At 48.7% G+C, this 19,040-nt stretch overlaps 1 protein-coding gene and 1 non-coding gene across 2 annotated transcripts; both read right to left on the bottom strand.

Annotated features, from left to right (window-relative positions):
* Positions 1-202: 202 nt before the first annotated feature.
* Positions 203-17,794, bottom strand: lrp3 (low density lipoprotein receptor-related protein 3). The gene is made up of 8 exons (XM_056279410.1): positions 17,507-17,794; positions 13,070-13,072; positions 11,622-11,757; positions 9,646-9,848; positions 7,274-7,890; positions 5,162-5,634; positions 2,472-2,604; positions 203-1,427 (listed from the first exon to the last, which is right to left on the bottom strand). Exons 1-8 carry the CDS (start codon positions 17,574-17,576, stop codon positions 681-683), a joined length of 2,382 nt encoding a protein of 793 aa, XP_056135385.1. The 5' UTR covers positions 17,577-17,794; the 3' UTR covers positions 203-680.
* Positions 17,795-18,120: 326 nt separating this feature from the next.
* Positions 18,121-18,194, bottom strand: trnat-agu (transfer RNA threonine (anticodon AGU)). The gene has a single exon. It is a non-coding gene; the product is annotated as a tRNA-Thr (tRNA).
* Between the last annotated feature and the right edge of the window lie 846 nt (positions 18,195-19,040).

The raw sequence follows: 19,040 nt of genomic DNA, 5'->3' as shown, positions 1-19,040 counted from the left end.
AAGAAGCCGGCCTACAAACGAGGCGTTCAGGCAGTTTAGGAGCGGTGTTTTCTGCCGGAGAGAACGACTTCCTTTGGCGTGGACTTGGGGCTTTGTAACTCTGCAGATATTTTACACACCTCCCAGTTACGTAACACACTAAAGGAAAGGGAAAAACCCAAAAGTCATAATATGGGCTCTTTAAAAATCAACCCGAGAAATACACCAGTTTACATTCAGATTTTCAATAAAAAAAAAAAATCACCTTTCTATCTGATACGCAGGTAAATCATTAATAGTATTACAGGCTACTCTGTCTGAATCATACTGGTAATTTATTCAAAATAATTCTGTGCACACCGCTGGAGGTTTGTGAGTGGCTCCCTCTGGCCTGCTGTACCTAACCATAACCAGCAGGTGGTGTGTGTATGAAAAATAGAAAGCCAGTGTAGAATGTACAACTTCTCCAGGCGGAGTTATACCCAACATGTTTGATATGTCTGGAGTCTGTGTGTTAAGCAGAGCTAGAGTCATTACAGGAGTGGTCCTCAGGTACCAGCAGTACTGCTGGTTTTCTATTCTGCCAGGTCATTGTACTGAAATACCTGATAGAACAGAAAGCGAGTAGTACTGGTGGTACCTGAGGACCTGATTGACAACCACTGCATTGAAGAGCCCCACCACTGTCCAAACCACAGAATTCACCTCCCCTCATGCAGTGCCTCCAGGGCGGGGTAGTCCTCTCCGTCCTCGATCCCCCCAGGGAAGGGAGAGTCTTGGGGTGACCTCCCTTCTGGTCCCTGGAGTTGGGGGGACCATGTACCAGGGCTGTCTGCAGGGGGCGTGAGGGGGGAAACGGGCCCTAGAGGGGAATAGCGCCGGAGGGCCACTCCTCTCAGGTTGACAGCCAGGCCCAGAAACAGCCTCCTAGACACCCGGCGCCGGCACTGTACCTGGACTCCACCGGACTCTGAGGAGTCAGTCTGACTGGGCGGCGTCTGAGCAGGTGTAGGTGATGTCTGAGCAGGTGTAGGTGATGTGTGAGTAGGTGTGGGCAGAGTCTGAGAAGAAATGGGAGATGTTTGACTAGGCGTGGGTGGGGTCTGAGCAGGCGTGGGAGGTTGGCTGTCTGGTGAACTGGATGACTGCGCTTCTTGACTTTCTGAGGCTGACAGCGGGGAGAGAGGTGAGGTGGGGAGGGTCCGGTGCTCCTGCAGCATAGCACCTCTTCCCATCTCAGCCCCACCCCCCAGCCCCTGAGCCTCCCCTGTGTGGTAAGTGTGGAGACCCAGCGGGGAGAGCAGGGGGATGTGGCCGGGGGCACGGCTGCCACGCTGGAACAGGCGACTCCACAGACGGGCAAGACGGCGCCGGGAAGAAGAACGCCGAGACGAGTGACGTCTTATCTGCCTTCTCATGGCTGTGCGAAGGTTCTGCAACACAGAAACCTGCAGAGAGAGAGAGATGAGAACAGGTAGGAAAGAGAGACCAAGATAAAGAAAGGACAGAGAGAGGGGGAGCAAGAACAGCCAGGAAATGTTATAGTTACCATAACAACTGACAGAGGTTTGAATGGACCTCACTCTGACATATGACCTATCTGCCCCCCCCCTATTTTTTCTACCTATCTGATGCGTCAAAATCTTCCAACATTGGATGGGGTAGTATGTGTGCGGCGGGGGTCTGGGTGTAGCAGGGAGCTTGAGGAGTGCTCATTAAACGTCTTGCAAGCTCTGCTTCTTGGGCTTTGCTGTCTGGCAACAACACAAGACGGCACACTGGGCTCAACGCAACAGCCCTTCAAAACTAGCTAACACTGCAACGACCGGGATGTCACCCCTACCTGAAACGACCGTGGGCGGTCAAAATGACCTCCAGTTTTTAAACTCTATATTCTCACAAGATAAGTACCCTGTTGAGATATTGATGCATTACATATGTTAGTGTGTCTGTTATGAAACTAACTGACACCAAAATTAACATTTTAACAGCTTTAATACTATTTTCTAAACAATTTAAAATGGCCGCCGTCCAACGCCTGTAAATACTGCAGCGCCTCGGTGGTAGTCATGGTGCGTCTGTAACCAGACATGTTGGACATAATCACACGTCAAGTGTAGACTATTTCTCTCCACTGGAGGGCGCTAATGTGTTTCTAGGGCAGAGCAACGAACTTCACGAAGGAAGTGACGCCACCAACACACGTCATCAATACTGACATGGCGCACACCAAATTACGAGCCGTCTCATGGTCGTTTTAGGTAGGTCTTATAACGCTTTTGTGCAACTGATCTAAAACTCGTTTTAATGCAAATATATGCTGGTTTAGGGGAATTCAGGGAGCGGCAGGTCTGTGTCTTTGTTTTTCACAAACTTATTAAACTTTGAAAACCCAAAATGGTCAAAACCACCATCTGTAGTTCCACTACTCACATGAAGACCGACTGTAAAATACACACATTTGTGTGCGTATGTATATAATGGCTGTTAACCTGGGCAGGGTTGTAAACAGGAAAGTCCTCCACTGGGGGGATGAGGCCCTGGGCGATCAGCTGACCGTAGGAGGGAGGAGCCTCTCTCTGTACAAACTCCGCCTCCAGGCGAGTCATCTGTGTCTCAAAGGCTCTTGGGTAGAGGAGATGAAGGGCAGGTCACAACATGAGGGAGGGAAACAGAGAGTTACTCATCAATAGTTGTTTCTTTGATTTGATATTTAAAACTCCCTGCTTCCTGTGTCACGGTCGGGACAAACCTCCCATGAGGCCTTGCATGCAGCAGTCTAGGCAGCATGTGCAAACATCCAAAGAAAAACAGCCATCAGTGCATACAGACCAGAATCAGATGGATATTCACTCACCATGGACATTAAAAACATATTTAGACGTTGGATGTATCTCACATTAAGTCCCCAACACACCGACATTTACATCACATCCACGAACTGAACTCCAAACAAACTCTTTCCTGCAAGCTGGTCGTTAAACCCGCCAACCAATGAATGAGCAACCTCGCACCAACACCGACTTACAATCTCCAAACCAGACTGTAAAACACACAGAAGATGAATGTGCAGAACAGTGGAATAAAGACTGTCACAACCTCTCCGTTCTGTGATACAAGACAGAGACAAACAGAGACCAGGCTGTGATCAAGAATGCTGGCACAGTGTACGCTGTTAAGTACCAGGAGGGTTGCTGTGACTTGTACATCGGGGAGACTAAACAGACGCCGGCCAAGAGGATGGCACAACACAGAAGAGCTACCACATCAGGCCAGGACTCCCCAGTCTACACCACCTACAGGCCAGTGGCCACTCTTTCAGGGATGAGGATGTGCACATCCTTTATAGGCAGGAACGCTGGTTTGAACGGGGAGTCAAAGAGGCCATCTATGTGAAGAGGGAACGACCGCCCTGATCCGAGGGGGGGGGGTCTAAGAGTACATCTGGCACCATCTTACAATGCTGTGATTGCAGCTATTCCCTAGACCTCTACGAATAGTACACATGGCCACTGAAACTCTAGATAATGGTCCCAATGATGAATGACCGTCCGTGCATGGTGAAGAGCCACACCCTCCTCATGGTAATCCTGTTAACGTTGTCAGGAGACAACAGAGCAGAACACGGCGGATCTCGAGGAATAAACCTCTATAATAAATCCTGCTATTCCTATGGGTAGCAGTAGGTGAATTCATCGATAGACTGGTGTTATGGACCGCGGGACATTGTGGCTTTGCAGGTGATCCACGCATCTTGACAATGCAAAGGCACAAAATCTCCAGTTCGCAAAGAAACGTAGAACTGCACGTGGAGTAGCGCCCCCATGCTTTAAACAAACATGCGCAACTGAAACCCTATTAGGGGCATCCTAACAGATGCCCTAGGTGAGGTGAGGTGATGGTCTCGCCCTTACTAGCATATGAAACTGGTCGTTGGTTTTGGTCGTTATGCCACTGTATTGTTTGTAAGGGTGGGGACACCTGCAGTCATGAAGAGGTCCCTTAGATGATGATGAAACGTATCTGTCAATAAAAATTGTATCCAGATGAGCTGATTCCACCTTTGATGTGTCTATCAAAGCTAATTTGCTAATAAATGTCTCATGTATCTGGTCACAGTCCTGGATCATCGGAATAAAATGTTTCATACTCATGGGAAGCAAGGAATTGAATCTTAAATGCATCGGTGTGGTGAAATACGTTTCACCATATAGCCTCTGATTTAGTAGTGATGGTTCTCACAAGCTCTCTGAACAAGACACCATCTGACACCAGCTGTGGATGCCCAGAGATACATTCATGGAAAGGGACCCAATGCTATCCACTGTCTGGTGATCTGTGACCAGGATCTAATGAAAAACATCTGACTCCTCTGAGTTTGCTAACTGTTCCCTGGTCAGGAGGGAGGAGTTATAACAGCTGCTACTCCTGAAAAGTCAAACCTCCGGCTTAGGGCCCTGACACACCGACCGTCGGCCAATGTTGGGCCGTCGGTGAGTGTCTGTCACCCTAGTTTTTGCGGTGTGTCCCGCACCGTCGGCAGTAGTCGGACCCCTGTCGGCAGCTTTTTGGCCGATCCAGCATGTTGAATCGGCGGCACCCGTCGGTGGGAGAGATCACTCTGATTGGCTGTTCAGCTTAGCGAATCAGTGCTAAGCTAGCAAATCAGGGCTGTTGGCTGTAGTCTTTGCGGTGTGTTCAAGCGCTACTTTTTGGCCCAGTCGTGAGGCGACGCAACAGTCGGCCTTCATCGCCGCTAGTCAGTTTGGTGTGTCTGGACCAGCTTCCAGTGGCCTGTAGCATTGTGGGAACCACCATGAGGAATAGTGACAGCAAATAATATCAATATAAACAGAATAAAAATTGCAAATAGTTTCCCTGTGTGAATTTCGATGCTTTGGGAACATCGCTACCCAAATGTTGACGCTAATAAAGCAGAGCGGATTGAATGGAAGACGAAGAACTTGGAGCGCTATAGACAGAGCCGGAAAACAAATCTGTCTCTCTGTCATCCAAACCTCGGCAACACAGCTCTGGAAAAGGTCATCTCAGCTAGTACTGCAAATTGTTCTGATCATACATCACGAGAGACAGATCGACAAACAGAAAGACAGACCAGAAGACAAGCAGGGAGGCAGAAACAGGGGAGACAGACAGAAACAGGGGCGTGCTCCATGCTCACCTGTACTCCCTGCTCCTGAGAGCATACAGTTTGAAGGCACAGCCCAGGGCGATGACCAGCAGGAGGCTGCAGACCAGGCTACCGATCAGGGCGGCGGTGATCACTTTGCGGGGCACAGCGGCAAGGCAGTCCCTCTCATCGCTGCCATCCAGGCAGTCCTCCTGCCCGTCACAGCGCCACGTCTCAAAGATACACAGGTTGGTGTCACAATGGAAGTTTCCAGGCTGGCAGTCATAGCAGTTCTTCTCGTCTGACCCGTCCGCGCACCGCTTCTGGTTGTTGCAGCGCTCCGAGGCGGGGTAACAGACCCCCCCGCCCCCCTGGCAGGGGTACTCGCCCTCCCGGCATGCCGGGCAGCGCTCCTCATCGCGGCCAGATGGACAGTGCCAGTAGCCGTCACAGCGCTGACGGTCGGAGTAACAACCCTGACCCCCACCACAAGGCCGCTCCCCGGGAAAACAGTAACCTTTGACCTGGGGAGGGGGGGTAGGGGAACAGACATGTGACTTTATGGACACAATGACAGCCATCTGACAGTTTAATGTAAATACCTTTATCAATGTCCAAGGCCCATCACTAACATCACACTAGTGACATCAAATCAGGCAGGGACACGACTCCTCTCCATGGAAACAACAGATCAGTGGCTGTTGCCATAGAAACAGACTGATTATGTGAGTCCAGGTAAGAATGCTGATCTCTGGATGTGTCAAACCCACTGTGGTCATTCAGATGGAGAAAAGACAGGCTCAAGAGAGAGACAGGTCAGAGATACATACAGACAGACAGGTTGGAGAAAGACAGGTTGGAGATATAGACATCTGGGTATCCGGGTGGCGTGGCGGCCTATCCCGTTGCCTACCGACGCGAGGATCGGCGGTTCGAATCCCTGTGTTACCTTCAGCTTGGTCGGGCATTCCTACAGACACAGTTGGCCGTGTCTGCAGGTGGGAAGCCAGATGTGGGTATGTGTCCTGGTCGCTGCACTAGTGCCTCCTCTGGTCAGTCTTTTCACCTGACCGTGAGGAGTTTCTCCTGTTCATTCGGGGGGGGGGGACTGGGGGGAATAGCTTGATCCTCCCACGCGCTACATCCCCCTGGCGAAACTCCTCACTGTCAGGTGAAACGAAACGGCTGGCGACTCCACATGTATCGGAGGAGGCATGTGGTCGTCTGCAGCCCCCCCGGGATCGGCAGAGGGGGTGGGGCAAAAAAAATCCAGAAAAACAAAAACAAAACAGATAAGAGTCATCCAAGTTAGAGAGAGAAACAGGTTAGAGACAGACAGGTTATAGAGCAGGGGTGGGCAAGCTTACCCAGGAAGGGCCGGTGTGGGTGCAGGTTTTTGCTCCAACCAAGCAATTACACACCTGTGTCTCCTAATGAAGTTCCTCAGCAAAGACTCTACTGGTTGAGAAGTGGGATCAGGTGTGTAACTGCTTGGTTGGAGCAAAAACCTTCACCCACACCAGCCCTTTCTGGGTGAGACTGCCCAGCCCTGTTACAGAGTGTGTGGTGAGATGGATGGAGGTGAAGTAGAGCTTTAAAGATGCTTTAATCCTGGAGACAATTGACATGTGGACTGGCATAAAGAGGGCAGGAATCTAAATGAAGGATTTTTGTTGATAAAAAACTCTCTTTCTCACTTACACACACACACACACACACACACACACACACACACACACACACACACACACACACACACACACACACACCATACATTTAATGTAATTATAATTCTTATCTTGAACATGAACCAAAGTTGTAACCTGAAAACAGACCCTTAAAGAAATGAGAACCACCCAAAATGTCCTCACTTTGGAAAAATGTCCTCGCTCTTGTTAAATAAAAACGTTATATGGTCCCAACACATACAGCTGAAACCCCCCCCCACCACCACCACCACCTTAAAACACTGACACACATAAACCCACACAAAATGATTTGACAGTTGTGATGATTAACATAAGGACAGATGAACCGTTCTGGGACAGGTTCGTTCTACCTGCATTACTACATGTCACATTTCCAGTTTCTGCTGCTTTCCCATCATCCATTCCTCACAGAAACTCTTTCATGTGTGAACTTGTTGCTGTTGTATCCCGGTACCTGGTATGTCGCATTGAAGCCGTGCCCTGGGCTGTGCGGTTGTGCCAGGTACAACACACTCATCTGGCCCCTGCTGGACTCCAGCAGCGCCGGCCGCTGGTTGTTATGATGGGAAAGCGCCTGTAGGAGGCGCTGTGCCTCCTGGACCAACCCATCGTAGACATGCAGTGAGTCCCCAGGACCCAACTGCAGGTCCAACTGGAGAACAATGGGCTTGGGGTCCTGAGTGTCCAGCAACCAGGAACAACGTAGCTCTGCCCCCATGCTGCGATTGGCTCGGAAGAAGTCGGGCGAGGCGAAGGAGCCGTAGAAGTTGCCGAGGCGTTTTCCACAGGCGGTGTCGGGACATCCCAGCTCGTCAGTCCCATCAGGACAGTCCGGGGTACCATCGCAGCGCAGGCTGGGGGGCACGCAGCGCGTGGACTGCGCCTGGGTGCACGGCAAGGATCTGGGGGGACACGGCCCTGGTAGGGGTACAGTGGGGGCAGGGGCGCAGTGACGTTCGTCAGTTGCGTCGCCACATTCATCAAGGCCGTTACACCTCCAGACCCGAGGGAGACACTTCCCACTGCCACACAGGAACTCATCAGGCTGACAGCTGCTCTGCCCAAGGTGACCTGCAGAGGACGACACGCAAAGAGTGAACACTAAAGAAAGACTGGAATATACATTGGGGTGCAAACATCTGGGCACCCCTGGTCAAAATGCCTTTTATAGTTAATATCTAAGTGAACAGAAGCTAACCTGACCTTTAAATGGTACAAACTTAAAAATGACGTATTTCTTCAAATTTTAAAGAAAGATTACTTTTTATATAACATTTGTACAGTTTCAAAATAATGAATAAGGGAAAAAGGCCGTATGCAAAAGTTTGGGAACCCTATCAGACAGTACTGTGTAACTCCTCCTCGGCCAAATATAACAGCTTGCAGATGCTCCCTGTAGCTAAGAGTCTTTCAGTTCTCGCCTTTGGAAATTTTCCTCATTCTTCCTACCAGAACACTACTAGCTCAGAGATCATTCTTCGGCCTCTGTATGCACGGCATGTTTGAGATCTCGTCACAGATTTTCAATACTATTCAAGTCTGGGGACTGTGGTGGCCATTCCAAAACCTTCATACCATGGTACCTCCAGGTACCTTTCCTGGAGGTACCTCATGGTTGATTTTAAGGTGTACTTCGAAAAAAGTCTTACGTGAATACCCAACCTCTCTTCAATCCTCAATGTCTGGACTGACCGAACATGAGCCTCTAGAATTTCTTGATATTTGGTGGAATCCATTCTTCTTTCCACCTGCACAATATTTCCTGTGCCCCCAGCTGCCACACAACCCTAAAGCATAATGGATCCAACCCCAAACTGAACAACTGGCAAGGCGTTCTCCAACCATACCTTCTTTGGTTGTGGCCAAAAGGTTCTATTTTGGCTTCATCAGTCCAAAGCACGTTATCCAGGCTTCAGTCAAGTCGAAGTCAATTTCATTTGTATAGCCCAATTACAAATTTGCCCCAGGGGGCTTTACAGCAACACAACTTCCCGTCCTTAGACCCTCTCATCAGATAAGGGACAACTCCCTAAAAAAACCTTTAACAGGGAGAAAAAAACAGGACGAAACCTCAGGGAGAGCAACAGAGGGGGGATCTCTCTCCCAAGACTTACAACGAGAAGTCTTCAGGCTTCTCAAGATTTTCTTTTGCATACTTTAGATGCTTGGTTTTGTTTTGAGATTGTAGGAAAGGCTTTTTTCTGGCAATTCTGCCATGTAGGTCTTTGTTGCTGACAACTCTTTTACGGTGATGTGTGGGTTCTCCCGAGCATTTCTCACCAGGTCTCGGGCCACTCCATCTGAGAATGTTCTTGGCCTTCCAGACCATGCCTCGGTACTTCAACTGTTCCATGTATCATCTATTTTGTGATAATGTTTCTGTCAGTGGAAACAGGCAGCTTGAAACATTAAGGGTTTTTTTTGGTAACCTTCTCCTTGTTGGTGGAAGTGAAATATCTTGATTCCAACATCCTTGGACAAATGTTTGGAGGAACCCATGGTTGTTAACACCAGCTGGAACAGCCACTGCAGCCGGACACTTTAGAAGACATGGAGGTACTTCAGAATGAATAGTTCAACCCTGGAATTATATTCACCTGACTCACTGAAGCCAGGGCAAGTAAATCACCTAGGTCTGGGCCTTATCAATCATCTCTTTAAAAGGTAACAAAGAATCATCCAAAAGAGTTCCCAAACTTTTGCACAAGGCCCTTTTCCTTTTTTATTTATTTTTTTATACCAGGGGTGCCCAGATTTTTGTACCCTACTGTATCTGAAACACAGTTACCCCCCCCCCAACACACACACACACACACACACACACACCTCGGATGTAGGAGAGACGGAAGCCCTGGGCCTGGCCTGAACTGTTGGCCTTGGAGTGGAAATGGATCCAGACACGCCCCCTGGTGGAGATGAAGGGAGGCGGCACCACAGAGCCACACACCCGGTACTCCTTCCAAGAGGGACCCAGCAGGAGCCAATCCCCCAAACAACCAGAAGACTCCTCAAGATCAAAGTTTCGAAAACTTGAGGAGAGGAGAGGAGAGGAGAAGAGAAGAGATTACTGAAGATCCAGGTGGTTTTGTCAGTATTGCTGATCCAGGGCTACAATTTCTAGTCTAGGCTGGTTGGAGGACATGTCCTCACTCTAATGACAAACATCACTGCCTCCTGCCTTTAGAGGAGTGAATTGGGTGTCTGGGACAGGTTATAGCGCTGTAGAACAGTGGCAGTATGTGTTGTACTGCAACAACTACTACTATTACTGTAAGTGACCGCAACCCTAACGTCGTTTTTTACCTATGGGTACTTTTAATTTGAGATAGCTTTAGCTATGTATGGGGACTTTTATTTTGAAGAATGTTTTCCTTGCCGTCCGACTAGCGGAAGTTCACGTTTGGCTCAACGATAAAGCAGGTGAAGGCATGTGGATGTGACGTCACAATTGGAAAGGCTGGTAGTGTTCACTGCAGAACTCGAGAATTAGCCTAAATGTTTGTGATTACTGAGCAACAGTTGATTTGAAACATTGATAAGCAGTTTAAAACGTTTGAGACCAGAAGACTGTTAGAGATGAAGAGCACGTTGCAGAGTTTCTGGCAAGTTGCCAGCAGTTCCAAGACGTGTCTCAAGGTGGCGCTCTAAGAGTTTCCTAGCCCCTTGGTAAGAGGAGCGAGGTACGTCATGTTTTACATTAAGTATAGCCTACTAATGCTCATGTGTTTTATTTCATGGTACATTCCTCTGGATGTATATTATTTTGGGAAGCTATGAAGTAGTTAGCTTAACTGTGTTGTGACTGTCATTCTGTTCTTTATAGTTTTCACAGTGCTCGACAAGAGTGTACCTGTGTGGTGTCTGAAGCAATAAATGCCCCCGTTGAGACTCTACATGGCACTTATCTAAACAGAGTAAAAAATGCTTCACATAAAACCAAAATGAGAATAAAAACAAGAATACAACCAGCAAATAAAGCGACAGGTGATAAAACAGGTTGATGTGGCACTGTTACTGCTGCTCTGAGGTCAGCTTGCTGCCCGCTTAAACCAAGTTAATCCATGCCATACACTTTTAAATCACTCCTCCCTGCAAATTAATAGATTTTAGGTTACCAGATTACAAATTACTGACTGAATCGACCTTGAGTGTTCAACTGCTTACTGTCATTTACGATAAATGCAATAGATGAGATTCCCTCCGATAGCTGGGTTACTCCCTGGCTCGGTTTCTCACATATTCCCTGGATGGATGTGCTTCACCAAAGCAGATGTTAACTGACCTGCTAGTCTCTTTATATGTCTGTACATTCAACTCAGTATCACACCATAGCGTGCAATTCACCCGCCGGTCCAACGTGTCACTGTCACGGTTTACTTCGCTCAGGCTTGGTGAAGTGCCAGCAGGGGGTGATGATTAGGGTTAGGGTTAGGGTTCAACTCTACCGCCGAATGAAATGGAATTAACATGACAACACTCACAGGCAACATAAACATTTTAAAATTTAAAAAATATAGCAGCCATGTATCTTCATCTTACCTGACGGGGAGGGATTTTGGAAAATGCTGTATGCTTCTTTCCCTCCGCGGGGAGTTGCTGGCATTGAGTTAATCATCGCCCCTGCTGGCACTGCACCTTCATACACGCGTGTGCTTTCACGCCTGAGCGAGGCAAACCGTGACACTGACACCTTGGACCGGCGGGTGTATTACACGCTTTGGCGGGATACTGGGCTGGTACTTTTGTGTATCTATAAGTGTGTGTGTGTGTGTGGGTGTGGGTGTGGGTGTGGGTGTGGGTACCTGATGGTGATTACCTCTCCCTGTCCTCCCTGTATGTCCCAGCTGCAGTTGATCCCAGAGGGGTAGTTCAGAGGCCAAGAGGGACTGTAGATCACCCCCCTCCTCTCTGTGTGAACCTCTACCTCTCCACTGCATGCTGGAGAGAGAGAGAGAGAGAGAGAGAGAGAGAGAGATAGAGATAGAGAGAGAGAGAGAGAGAGAGAGAGAGAGAGAGAGAGAGAGAGAGAGAGAGAGAGAGAGAGAGAGAGAGAGAGAGGGTGAGAGAGAGAGAGAGAGAAGGCAACTCATTTCAGCTGTTAAAGCAGTTGAAGCTAACAGTAGTCTCTTCCCGTGTAGCTGGATCTATCAATAATATTCCCCCGAAGCAGAGGGGTGAGACAGGGCTGCAGTCTCAGCCCCACCCTGTTTAACATTTATATTGATGAACTGGTAAAATCTCTAGAACAATCAGATATCCCTGGTCTCACCCTCTCTGACACAGAAATTAAATGCCTACTTTTTGCAGATGATCTAATATTATTCACGCCATCTAAGGAGGCATTACAACAGCAACTGGATCACCTGCAAAACTTCTGTCAGACCTGGGTTCTGACAGTTAATCTGGAAAAAACTAGAATTATGGTCTTCCAGAAATGATTCAGGTGTCAGGGAAACCCAAATAGGTTCTTCCTAGGCTCCACTGACATAGAACACACACAGCTACAAATATTTGGGACTAATAATTACTTCTACAGGAAATTTCAATCTTGCCATTAATGATCTCAGAGACAAGGGAAGAAGGGCTTTCTATACTATAAAAAAAGTCTTTAAACATAGACATACCTGTTAGAACATGGCTCAAAATATTCAAATCCATAATTGAACCAATTCTACTATATGGCAGTGAAGTGTGGGGGTCCTCTTGGAAATGAAGACTTTGAAAAATGGGACAATCGCCCAATTGAAACCCTGCACACTGAGATTTACAAGAGCATTCTCAGACTACACAGGAACACGCCCAACAACGGATGCCGAGCAGAACCAGGCCAATTTCCCCTGTTAATTAAGATGCAAAAAAGAGCAATCAAACTCTACCAACACCTAAAAGCAAGTGACCCCAACTCCTACCATCACAAAGCTCTCCATCACCAAGAGGAAAACAAAGAAAGGAGTCCCCTCAGCCAGCCGGTCCTGAGGCTCAGCTCAGCCAACAGCACAAGGCACCAGGCCAGCCCTCACACCATCTGGTCCAACCACATTATAGCTAAAGAACAAGAAAATGACATTAACCACTGGACATCTATCACAAAAACTCAAAGCAAACTTCAGTGTTGTGTGGCTCTAAACAGACGGTACACGATGGCAGAGTATCCGACCATCATGGCTGATCAGAAACTGAGGAAGACATGAACTATGTACAGACTCAGTGATCACAGCCTGACCATAGAGACTGGCTGACACAGGCAGACCTGCTGCCTAGAGAAGACAGGCCGTGTCAGCTCTGTCCAGAGAGACAGGTGGAGACAGAGCAACACTTCCTGCCACAATGTGGCACATACCAAGACTTAAGAACAAAATTCTTTACAAAAATTAAATGTAAATTATAAAGACTTCGGTACATTCTCTGACCAGACTAAAATGCAACATCTACTTGGGGAAAATAGTGTCAGCACATAGACGCAGCAAAACATGCCAGTGCATGTCACAGCCTAAGAGACAGGCAGCACAACACAACAGCTGCACTTGGTCTCCTCACAACTCACGCTCCACCTGGTTTCATCCTCTTGTGATGGCGTGCACTCACATTCCTCATCAGATGACTCTTCCAACACCTTCTTCACCTTAGCACCATCCTTTTCGCACCACCCTTAAAGGGTCTGATGTATACATAAATGACCCGCACAGTTCAATAGAGGTTTTGCTGCAAAACCCCTCTGTTTTTGTGAGAAATTTTCAAAACCGTTGCCCTTAAAAATGGCAACTGCATACCCACGCTTTCTCAGGACGTTTGGCTGGGACATGGCAATTTTTCCAAATAAAGTGCACCCATTTCTCTCGAGTTTTCAGGATCCTCTGGTAATAAATGAAGGCTCACCGTTTCTCCTTTTGTAAATCTGCAGCCAAAAACAAAACACGTCTCTGCCATGGTTTTGAAAGTAGCTGCCAAAATTACGGTAAGTACGGCGCCTCCTCTGGCTCACGTGGCCGAAGTAGATGCACATAATAATATGTAAGAACCACCCCGTCCATTAACGGCATTGGTTCCTTAGGTTTGTGACGTATGAAACCCCACATGGACATGTTAACAAGGTTAAAAACCTGATTTTCATCGCAGGGGATCTTTAAGAAAAGAATAGCTTGTGTTTCATTGCAATATTAAGGCACGAGGCCAACTGGACATGATTTGAGTCCAACTTTACTGGCTCTGATCATCTTTGTGCAGTCACAGACCAAATAAATGTTTCACAGGGATGTTTGGTATGGATTTGGAATCGTTTTTCAAAAAATTGGTCAATGGAGAAATTAATGTAGATTATTCTCCAGTAGGAACACAACCACTAGAGGGCGGAGGTTTTCACTTCCCCCTCCCTTTTGGCAGATTGTTGGCTTCTCTCCCATCAGTCATTTAGTTGTTATGGAAATGCATTAGTGCACCACACGCACGTCACTCATTCGTGCAGGCGACCTATTGTGGATTCAAACTGACAAATTTCACCCAAAGGTGACAAATTAGCGTCCCTGTATCAACCACATGGTCAAACTGCATTTGTTCCTAAGAAACGTTACCTGTTCCAGACCATCATGACACTTCCTCTCTCCCACACGCTGTTGTCATCCTCCAGATTAGACTACTGTTGGTATACTCTTCTCCTGTGCTACCTCAAAACTCAGCAGCCATGGTTTGAACACACACCAGGGCCTGATTTCACATCGCTCAAACTTCACAAAAAAATCCCCCACAAGGGTCTCTTTTAAAACCAGAATGAATCACAGGATCTTGGTATTGACCTTCAAGGCTCCATCTTATCTGATCTTTCACATACACATACCCCTGGTGCTTCTTCCATTCATCCAAGGCTGGTGCTATTCTCTCCATCCACTTAATAAACCATCAGTTTCTGGTTGAAAGTGGGTGAATCAAAAACATGCCATCAAAGAACGACCCCTACTGCTGCTACCTCGCATGACCTCATCTTAACGAAGAGTCCTGAACAAACTCTCTCTCTCTTGCTCTCTCTCTCTCACTCTCTCTCAGCCGCAGTGCACCACCAGCAGAAAACATCCATCTTATTAAATAGTTCGCCCTCGCTTTCCCTAGAGAGGTCCCATACATACATGCATACATACATACATGTATACTTACATACACACACAGCTAAGAGCAGCGAGGCCTCCTGTGGGCTGGCACCTTGCGTTCAAAACGTTTAAGAACAGAAACGGTCAAACTTCGTCCCGGCTGATTGGACAAACAAGGGTTTGAATCCAAGCAGCAGTGGAGCTTCCAAGTGGTTTTACTTGATCTCTAAGATCCTGCGTCACATTCTCGGACAAATAAGCACAGGCAGACAGACAGACACCCCAGATACACACAGAGTAGTGTTTGAGGACAGGGACACTTGAACACTTTCAGGTGGACTGCCATCAAATGACGTTGCACACCGCGGGCTAACCAATACACATACTGTGTAGGGAGTTGTTCCTTACCCGATGCGAGGGTCTAAACACGGGATGTTGTGCTGCTGTAAAGCCCCTTGAGGCAGATTTGTAATTTGTGATATTGGGCTAGACAAATAAAATTGACTTGATTGTCCCGTCAGTCATGAGTCACAGGTTTGGTCCTGATAACAGCCGTGTATCCTGTCAAAGTGCCCCTTCAGCAAGGCACCGAGAGTTACTCTGGAGGACAGCATCAGCTGGATGTAAAAGCTATGGAGAGCTATTCAGCCAGGGTGTTTTCACTGCTCTTGAAAGGGGAGCAGGGATTTGTAATCACCTCCTCACAGCTCCAACGACACCAACACAGAAGACAAGTTCCACGATTTGGTGGAAAGAGTGACGACCTGCCGTCAACACACAGCAGCCTGAACACTGAACCAGTGTGACTCTGTGCTGAGTCTGATGCCATTTTGCTGATGACTGAGTCCTCTGCGCGGCATGCTGCTAAATCAGTGATGGCAACGGGGATATCAGTGCTGTGTGAGGCTGGCGATTCTTATCGACAATTTTGGAAAGCAGCTTTGGATGAAAACATGCAAGTGTGCAATCCATTTTCATTTATTTACTTAGAGAGAGAGAGAGACAAAGATAGACTGAGAGGGAGATGGGTTTGAGGAGACTAAGTCTGACCGTGTTTAACTGACTCAATGACTTAGCTGGAAAAGACAGGGGAGACTCTGGCTGATTCAATAGCCAAAGATTAGACTTCTATCAACAGTCAGTGAGTCAAAGACTACTAGTCTGGGATTCTTATGATTTCAGAAAAACTTTACTTTTATTTATATGAGCACATGACATTACATGTACACACCATTCAGGACAATGGCGAGAAACATGATCTGTAGTGGGGCAACTGTTTAAAAAGGCCTGTTATTTTTATCCGACCAGTTGATCCTGATTTCCGATCAGAGACAGGACCGGGATCAGGACCGGGATCAACACACACACACACAAAGTGTCCTCATTAAGACTAAAATAGTTGGCCTGCGTGTCTCTAAATAAGATGAAAAGCTGCGATCACAAGTCCAAAAGGCGACAATGTTCCCACACGTTTAGCAGCTCATTGATAAATTTCACGGGGGAGAAACAGTGGCTGTATAGATTTCATCCAAGGGTTTGGATGGGATTTCCAAACGGCACGTCAACCACGTTTCACTTCGGGGGAGCAACACAGGCTCACGTCCACACACAACCTCTGTTCGGGTGTTTTTGTGTCTGGCTAATTTGCTCATCTAATAACCACGCAACGTGTATTCAACTTCTCTAAAATGAAGTTTACAAATTGCCCCAATTCCAACACAAGGAAAGCAGACCGGGGTGGGACGGTGTGCTGAAGGACGAGGATGAGAGAGAGAGAGAGAGAGAGAGAGACGGAGGGGAGGGAGGGAGGGAGGGAGGGAGGGAGGCAGGTTCCCTGTGTTGTGTCTGGCCTCAGAGCCGTGGCAGCAGACAGGCAGGCAGGCAGACAGACAGACAGACAGGCAGACAGACAGGCAGGCAGGCAGGCAGGCAGACAGACAGACAGACAGGCAGACAGACAGGCAGACAGACAGGCAGGCAGACAGACAGGCAGGCAGACAGACAGACAGACAGGCAGGCAGGCACGCAGACAGACAGACAGACAGACAGGCAGACAGACAGGCAGACAGACAGACAGGCAGGCAGACAGACAGGCAGGCAGGCAGGCAGGCAGGCAGACAGACAGGCAGGCGGACAGACAGGCAGACGGGCAGGCGGGCAGGCGGACAGACGGACAGGCAGACAGGCGGGCAGGCAGACAGACAGACAGGCAGGCAGGCAGGCAGGCAGGCAGGCAGACAGGCAGGCAGGCAGTGACGTAATGCTGATAGCAGGAGACAGACCGGTTCACCGCTGGGAGTCCCGATCCCCGTTCTCTCACCAAGCCCTATTGTTTATCAAGCACAAATCGATTCCTGTCAGGACCTGTACGACCCTCCCCTAAAACGATCCGCGGGGAACAAGTTATTTTAGCCACACAACAGACACACACAACAGACAACACAACAGCCCGTCTGGCCGGGCTGTGAGACGTCGGGGGGACCGCAGCAGCGGGGGTGGGGGGGTCAGCATTTGAGAAAGACGGCATCTCCCTAAAAAAAAAAAGGACGCGCATCTCCCTAAGAGGAGCTCCCCCCCCCCCCCCCCCCCCGGAGCACCGCTCCACTCACCGACGCACAGCGGAGCCCAGCGGACGCACAGCCATGTGACGAAGAGGAGTTGGGCTCCGGTCCGCTTCATCGTTCCCACGGGCCCGCTTCCGCTGTCATCTCGGCCCGAACACGCGCGGCTGGCTCCTCCGCCGGCCGCCTCAGCACAGACGGCCGGGGCTCATCGCCTCCTCACGGCCCGTCGCCGCTGCTCGTCCTCCGGGGCGAGGGCGGTAGAAACGCGGACGCGTCGCTCTGGCGCTCCTCCATCCGCCTCGTTGGCCCTGCCGATCACCTCCACGAGCGCTCCATTGCCGCCCCGCCGCCCGGCTTCCCTCGCTGAGAACACAAAGCAGGGGGTCTCCTGTTCTCCGTTCTTCCCGCATCCCTCCCTACCCATTCGGGGGACTCCTGGCGGGGATACGCCGCGTCTACCGCCCCCTTTAGGGCGAACGGTTGTACTGCAGGTTACGGGCGAAATAAAACCGCAGCTTCGGTTTGCATCAAATCATACGCCATGCGGTGTGTTTATTGTTTTTATTTTTAATTGTCAGTAAAGCTAAAAACACATTGAGGGAGGCGGGAGTTCCTAATCAGCACGTAATCAGTTGAACACGGGAGAGTGAAGCGACAAAAGGCACCGCTGGGATTCGAACCCAGGATCTCCTGTTTACTAGACAGGCGCTTTAACCAACTAAGCCACGGCGCCGCTGATGCGGCCGTTGAAAGATTGCATATTAAATGAAAACGGGTAAACCAGGGGGGGTCCCCAACAGGCGGCCCGCGGGCCACGTCCGGCCCGTGACGGGTTGATTTATGGTCCGCGAGAATTTTTGGAAGAAATGCCAATTTTTTTTATGTCCCTACCAAAAAAGTAATTAATTAATTAATTTCTTTGTAAAAGTAAGACTAGTAATATATCGACAAATAGATGAAAAATCTCTGTTTAAATTATAACAAACAAACAAACTAACGAACAACGTGCTGCTGGAGGTTGAGTGGCCCGGGGCCCTAAAAGTGGCCCGCTATGAAAAGTAATGGGGGACCCCGGATGTAAACGCTCTCTTCTGACACATGAACGGAGTGAGTTAAGTTCATCACGTAGGTGTTGGTTGGTAATTTACCCACAACCCCTTGGTCCACCCAACTTGTTCTGCAGGCATCCAGCCCACCGTTCCCCCCTGAGAGGAGGGGGGGGGGGTCTGGCCGATGACGTCAGTCTGCAGAAGACACGCGTTGTGGCCAGACGAGAGGTTTCCATTCTGGACGCGTTGAAGAAATGTCCACACGCCTCACAGCGAAACGCCAGACAACGACAACACGCTTTGTTTATACAGCACTTCCCTTAACAACGTTGCAAAGTGCTTTTCAGAAGAAACAAAACCCGGCAAAGCAACAATGAGAATAAGCCCAAAGGACACAGGGGAGGTAAAGACAAGCGATGAATAAGACCAAATAAATAGGAATAGAAATAAAAACAGTTGTGTTTTCATCCGGATGTGGGCCACTTCAGGCAATGCTGCAGCACTGGCGGCCTTCTTCTGGCCCTGACAAA

Source organism: Lampris incognitus, chromosome 4 (assembly GCF_029633865.1).
Source record: "Lampris incognitus isolate fLamInc1 chromosome 4, fLamInc1.hap2, whole genome shotgun sequence".
NCBI lineage: Eukaryota > Metazoa > Chordata > Actinopteri > Lampriformes > Lampridae > Lampris > Lampris incognitus.
Note: the sequence above shows the minus strand (reverse complement) of the source record. Positions and strands in the feature narration are given on the sequence as shown.

Excerpts from the sequence above, each read along its gene's own strand:
- lrp3 (XM_056279410.1), bottom strand. The coding sequence starts at position 17,576 with ATGAAGCGGACCGGAGCCCAACTCCTCTTCGTCACATGGCTGTGCGTC. Across the intron at positions 5,635-7,273 it reads GCTTCAATGCGACATACCAG|GTCAAAGGTTACTGTTTTCC; the intron begins GTACCGGGATAC and ends CCCCCTCCCCAG. Across the intron at positions 1,428-2,471 it reads CTGTTTACAACCCTGCCCAG|GTTTCTGTGTTGCAGAACCT; the intron begins GTTAACAGCCAT and ends CTCTCTCTGCAG.